Source organism: Gekko japonicus, unplaced genomic scaffold, assembly GCF_001447785.1.
Source record: "Gekko japonicus isolate JY-2015 unplaced genomic scaffold, Gekko_japonicus_V1.1 scaffold1830, whole genome shotgun sequence".
Taxonomy (NCBI): domain Eukaryota; kingdom Metazoa; phylum Chordata; class Lepidosauria; order Squamata; family Gekkonidae; genus Gekko; species Gekko japonicus.
In genome coordinates, this window is record NW_015165300.1 from 25,018 (window position 1) to 31,097 (window position 6,080).

General features: G+C 63.5%; 1 protein-coding gene across 1 annotated transcript in view; it reads right to left on the bottom strand.

Annotated features, from left to right (window-relative positions):
* Positions 1-6,080, bottom strand: part of FURIN (furin (paired basic amino acid cleaving enzyme)) — a 15,436-nt gene that overhangs the window by 1,358 nt on the left and 7,998 nt on the right. Inside the window, exons 4-14 of the mRNA XM_015410389.1 lie at positions 5,218-5,430; positions 4,788-4,864; positions 4,420-4,508; positions 3,901-4,073; positions 3,602-3,814; positions 3,414-3,514; positions 3,202-3,305; positions 2,981-3,098; positions 1,319-1,498; positions 795-919; positions 115-231 (exon numbers count right to left, since the gene is read on the bottom strand). Coding sequence (XP_015265875.1) covers positions 115-231; positions 795-919; positions 1,319-1,498; positions 2,981-3,098; positions 3,202-3,305; positions 3,414-3,514; positions 3,602-3,814; positions 3,901-4,073; positions 4,420-4,508; positions 4,788-4,864; positions 5,218-5,430 — 1,510 coding nt within the window. The remainder of the gene's footprint in view (positions 1-114; positions 232-794; positions 920-1,318; positions 1,499-2,980; positions 3,099-3,201; positions 3,306-3,413; positions 3,515-3,601; positions 3,815-3,900; positions 4,074-4,419; positions 4,509-4,787; positions 4,865-5,217; positions 5,431-6,080) is intronic.

Sequence of the window (6,080 nt, forward strand, 5' to 3'; positions counted from 1 at the left end):
CAGCCCGCCAGCGGAGGCCATTGCGGGGGGTGGGGGTGGGGCCCCTCAGCAGCCCGCCTCCGCTTCTCCCGACCGGCAGGGGGCCCAGAGGGTTCTGGGTGGGACAGAACTTACCCACACAAGCCTGGCCGGTAGCCAGCGTTTTGCAGCCGCCACCGCCGCTGCTCTCAAACTGGTTGGGGAGGTCCGCGGCTGTCCCGTACAGCACCAGCGTGAACTTGGTGAGGGTCCCTGTGAGCAGAACAGGGCGGGTGAGGCGGGCAGCGGGACTGCCCCATTCCCCCTTCGCCCGAGGTGCCCGCCCCCCGGATGGCGGCCCGAGGGGGGCGGGGGGGTCACAAAGCGGCCGAAAGGAGCCCGAGAGGAAAACGCCTGCCCGGAAGCTGGCCGGTTTCAGCCTACGTGGAAAGCCTCCCCTGCCCCCCGCAGAAAGGTGGCTCCGGGTGCTCTGGGCTGAGGCAGGGAGGGGGGGAGGGAGGGGGGGCCACAGCACCCAGGAGAGACAGGCCCGGCTGGCTGGCTGGCTGGCTCTTCCACTCCCACAGGCGGGGAACCGGCCAGGCCGGCTGCTCCACCTGCCCACGCTGCCCTGCAGCCTCAGCCACGGGGATTAGAGCAGGAAGGGCTTAGCCGGCTGCCTGCTGGGGAGTGGAGCGCGCACAGCTGGCCCGCCGGAGGGGGGGCGGGGAAGACAGCAGAGGAGGACGCAGCCTGCCACAGAGCGAGAGAGAGGACACATGGCTGGCACTGCCGGGAACAGGGTGCGCAAAGGGGAGAAGGCGGACAACCCGTACCGTAATTATTGGCTTCGCTGGTGTTTTCAATCTCCAGCACCCAGTCCCCCGCTGGGTCCTCGTCCCAGGAATGTGTCGTCATGAAAGCCCAGTCGTTGAAGCCATCAGCCGAGTAGTCGTGGGGCCTGGCCAGGGGTGGGGTGGGGTGGGGTGGAAGAGAGCAGGTGAGGCTGAGAGGCAGCTGCAAAAGGGCCGTGGAGCCTCCGTTGCAGGAGGAAGGGAGGGGGAGAGAGGGAGGGGGAGAGAGGGAGAGGTGTGGCGCAGGCAGGGGTCATTTCCCGCAGGAGCGCACAGGAGGGGAGCTCCGGCTGTGAAGAGACCAGGGGGCGGGCACATGCAAGAAGCCCCGCCCCCTGCTCCCAGCAGGCCCCAGTCAGAGCCAGAAGCAGCCAGGTCAGTTGCAGTGGGTGTTGCTTTCTGACTCACTTCTGGTGACGTCAGGGGGTGTGGCCTATGCAAATGAGTTATGCTAATGAGCCCCTGCACCTCTTTTTCTAGGAAATGACCCCTGGGGGTAGGCCTACCTGGCAGCCAGCAGCGTGGAGCGGGTGCCTGCGGGACTGATGAGGTGGATGGCCAGGTCTCCTCGCCGGTTGTAGGAAAGGGTGAGGCGGGCCTGCACGTGCTCCAGCTGGCCGATGTAGCTCGCCTTCCCCCGGCAGGCGTCCACCCGCTGGCGCACCTCCAGCCGCTTTCCAATGTCTCTGCAGAGGGAGGGAGGGAGGGAGGGAGACGGGTAAGCGCTGCCCATCAGAGGCCAGGCAGGGGAGTGGCCACGGAGCGGACCCCTCTCCCTGTGTCTGCACGAGGGCTGCGCAGGGCCTGAAGGGAGGCCCCTCGTGTGGGCAGGGCCAGTGTTCCCCCTCTCAGCTGACTTGGTGTGAGCCAGCTCACAGTTTTTGAGTCTCCGGCTCACACGTTTTTGTCTTAGCTGAGGGAGGAGGGCTCCAGAACAAGGCTCCCTCTGAGCTGTGGAGTCTCGTCCCTACGGGGGAGGGTGGGGTATAAATTTGATAAATAATAAATTTGATAAATAATAAATTTGATAAATAATAAATTTGATAAATAAATAAATAAAAAATCCTACTTTGTGAGCTACTGGCCTTAAAGTTGCGAGACAGCACTTTGGCTGCTGCGTACATCAGCTTGCTCTGGAGCCCCACCCTTCCTGAGCTAAGGCAAAAATGTGTGAGCCGAAGGCTAAGAAACGGTGAGCTGGCTCACGCTAACTCAGCTCAGAAGGAACGCTGCTCCGGAGCAAACTGACTGATGCAGCAGCCAAATGGCTCGCTCACAGCTTTAATGCCAGGAGCCCATAGAGTAGGATTTTTGCTCACACAAGCTTAGAGGGAGCACTGCTCAGAGCCCTCCTGGCTCACTCCAGCTGAGGCCTGGAGCCACGGGGGACGGCCACCGCCACACGTCACGGGCCCTTTCCGGGCACACACGTGCTCTGGGAACACTGACCTGCCGCAACAGGCCCCTTTGTCACTGTGGGCAGGGAAGGGGGGGGTTGGGTGTGTCCCTCTTCAGGACCCCCCCCCCCAGCTCACCCTCAGAGAACCAGCCTGCCAGAGCACAAAACTCCTCTGCCTGCACACGGAACTTCCCAGCTGAGCATGAGGGTAGACCAGGGGTGGCCAAACCGTGGCCCGGGAGCCACATGCGGCCCTTTCACACATATGGCATGGCTCCCGGCCAGGGCCGCTGGGGAAGCGAAGGGGAGGCGTGCCCCCCCTCCCCTCCCCAGTCGGTCTCCCCTTCCCCAGCCAGTGTTCCCCTCCCCTGGTAGGCTTGAAGCGGGGGGGGGGAAGCAGAGAAAGGAAGCAACTCTAAATGTGTTCTCACCCCCCCCCCCCGAAGCCTACAAATAGCATTGGACAAACCAATATCATTATCAATATCTGTTTTTACCCCTTTTGTTTTTATTTTTGGCAGTCTCTTTTAATGTTAATAAAAAGCAAATTCGCATATTTCCCAATTAAAAACATGTCTGTAATATTTGTTCATGTCATGCGGCTCTCAAACATCTGACGTTTCTTCTGTGTGGCTCTTACGTTAAGCCAGTTTAGCCAGCCCTGGGGTAGAAGAGGGCGGCTGCGGCGGCTGCGCTTCTGTGTCCAGCCCTGTGTCCAGCTCGTCTGGACAAGGGAGGAAACCCCCCCCCCTGCGCTCCCGGGACTCACTTGGGTTCCAGGAGAATGTCAGCCACGCACTTCCGCTGGGGGCCCACCGAGGTCCAGTTCTTGGCCAGAGACACCATGGCCCCAGCATCCAGGAGACCGTAGCCGTAGGAGTGGCTCACTGCAATCACACAGACGGGACACGGGTGGAGGTCAGGCCCACCCCGCTCCCAGGCCCACCCACTAAGCCCTCGCCCACCCCCAAGCTCCCTTGGCCTAGTCACCTTTCCGGCCCACCCCGTTGACGGCCCAGTCGTTGGTGTTGAGGTGGGCGGGCTTCGAGGTCCTCACAACAAGGTGCTGCATGTCTCGCCAGGTGAGGTTCTTGCTACAGGGGAGAGGGAGAAGGAGAGGAAGGTTACGGGGTGGGGGCCCCCTCTGACATCCAGCCGGCCCTGAAGAGCCCCCGGAGGATCCCCCCTGCCCACCCCCTTACTTCGCTTCCAGGGCCAGAGCGATGATGCCGGCAGCCAGGGGTGCGGAGGCCGAGGTGCCCGTGTGTGACTCCGTGCACTTCTGCCGCAAGTCTGTCGTCACCTGGGGGGGAGGGGGCACAGAGTGAGCCAGTGCTGCTCCGGGAGCACCCAGCCCCTCCCACCCCCCACCCCCCACGGCGGGACTCACGATTTGCTTCTCGTTCTGACTGCCGCTGCTGTAGGTGGTGGCCAGGGTGGAGGAGCAGGCCTCGCTGTACCAGGGCACGTTCCCCGACTGGGTGGTGCTGCTGATGGAGAGGGTGTAGATGCTGTTGGTGTAGCCGTCGCAGTTGCAGCTGTCGTGCTCCCTGCCGCCGTTCCCCGAGGCCCACACGAAGATGGAGCCCAGCCCGTTGCGGCCCTGCAAGGGAGGCAGCCGGGTTGAAGGGACACAGCCCCACGGCACCACCCCCCAGACCTCCCCACGGGCCGGCCCCACCCGCTGACCTGGCTGACGCCCCGGAAGAAGGCCTCTTCGGCCAGGTGGGCAGGGCCGTCCACCGTCTTGCCGTCGTCCTCAGGGCCCCAGCTGGCGCTGTAGACGTGGATGTGGTTGGGGTTCAGGCCCAAGGACTGGGCCTCCACGGCGTCCGTCACCTCCCCGTCCAGCATGCGCACCCCTGGGCAAGAGACAGGGTTACTCGGACCCCCCTCCGGGCCGGCGGACTCAGAGGCAAAGACGCACCCGCCTCTCCCCGCTCCAGGGGACGAGCAGAGCCGGGCCTGCCTTCCAAAGACAGTTCATCACAAATTAGGAAAATGGGTAACTGACTTGGGTAATTGCTTTATGCATGTTTTTAACTGTATTTATATATGCATTTTATGCAAGCTGCCCTGTGCCCTCCTTGGCGGGGAGACCGGGGTATAAATCGAACTAAGGAATAAACAAATGCAGAATAGAACCCCCCCCCCCCCACCAGGGCCACCCCCTAAGTGGGCCACGGGACGTCCCCGCAGGCCGCTTACCTCCGATCTTGGCGTTGTAGGCCACTCCCGCCCCACAGATGCCGTTGCTGGCCACAGCAGCCACTTCCCCCGCACACCGCGTGCCGTGCCTGCAGCGGGAGAGAGCGGAAGCAGCGGGAGTGGGACAGGGGCTGGATCCCACCCCCACGAGCCGCAGGGAACAGCGGGTGAGGACCGGCTGGCCTGCCCAGTGCCCGGCCCAGAGCCACGGGGGTCTTCCTCAGCACCCAGTGCCGTGCGGGCCGTGCGCAGCGCCACATGAGGAAGGAGAGGCCTGGCCCACTCTGCCCCCCCGCCTGCCTCCTGCCCAATTTAATCAGAAAGCCCCCCCCCTCCACACACCCACAGGCAGACAGACAGACACACACCTGTTGTCATTCATCTGCGTGTAGCGCGGCTGGGGATCCGAATCCTGGTCGTTCACGTCGAAGCTGGCAGCAGAGTCCTGGAGAGAAAGGAGGTCAGTGCCGCCCCCTCCCCAAGACCCCCCCCCCGGGGAACTAGTTGAGGGGAGACCCCCCCCCATTCTGCTCTGTACAGGAAGAGTCCTCTCCTCCACGTCTGCCAGTCCTGCCCGGAGACTACAGGCACACACAGCCTCGGGCCCCATCCGGCCTGCCGTGCGCGGGGGGGGGGGGGGGGGCTCGGATCTGGGTTTCTGCCCCGTAACCGCTACACCACCGTGCCTTGGAGTCCCTGTGGCCCCGGGACCCCACGAGGGGCTTCTGAGGGAACTGCGGGGGGGCCTCCTCCCCACAGCTCCCCCCACAGGCAGGGCAGCTTCCCAGGAAGATCCACCTCCGGGTGCCGAGGAGGAGGAGAAGCGCACGCGGAGGTGGGACCCATGCTGCCCCCCCCCCGCGGCCCGCGCTGCCCCCCCCCACTATTGGCTTCTAGGTCCGGGTGGTTCTTCTCAATGCCGTCGTCCAAGATGGAGACCACGATGCCTCGGCCAGTGTAGCCTTGTCGCCAGGCTTCCCGCACGTTCAAGTCCCGCTGGTTCCCGTTGGCCTGGAGGAAGAAGAAGAAGAGATTGGATTTATACCCCTTGCCCTTCACTACCCGAAGGTGTCTCAGAGGGGCTCACAAACTCCTTTCCCTTCCCCTCCCCACAACAGAAGACACCCTGTGAGTTGGGTGGGGACGAGAGAGCTCTTGAGAGAGGACTGCTCTTTTTCAAGAACAGCTCTTATCAGAACTAGGGCTTGCCCAAGGTCACCCAGCCAGGTGCAAGTGGAGGAGTGGGGAATCAAACCCGGCTCTCCCAGATTAGAGTCCATGCACTTAACCACTACACCAAACTGGAGGAAGGAGAACCCCGCAGCCTTCAGAGCATGCGTCTTGGCGCCACAGCCCTCGCCCGGCTGGCCTGCCTACGGGGGGCCCCCCAAGGTGCCGTCTCCCCACGAGGGAGGTGCGGCGGAGGCCGCTCTTCTCCAGGTCTCTCAGGAGAGACAAGAGACTGCGGTGGGAGGCATTCTGCTCCGCTCAGCCACGGGCCACTTCCCCGCCCGCTCCAGCACCCCCGCTCTCTGGTCCCTGGTGGGCATTTGGACAATCCGGGCCACGTGATGCCTGATGCAGCGGCAGTCCCCTGCTGGAAACTCCACGTCTGCAGCCGCTCCGTTCTCATCCCTGACGCCTCCAGATCAAGGAAGAGC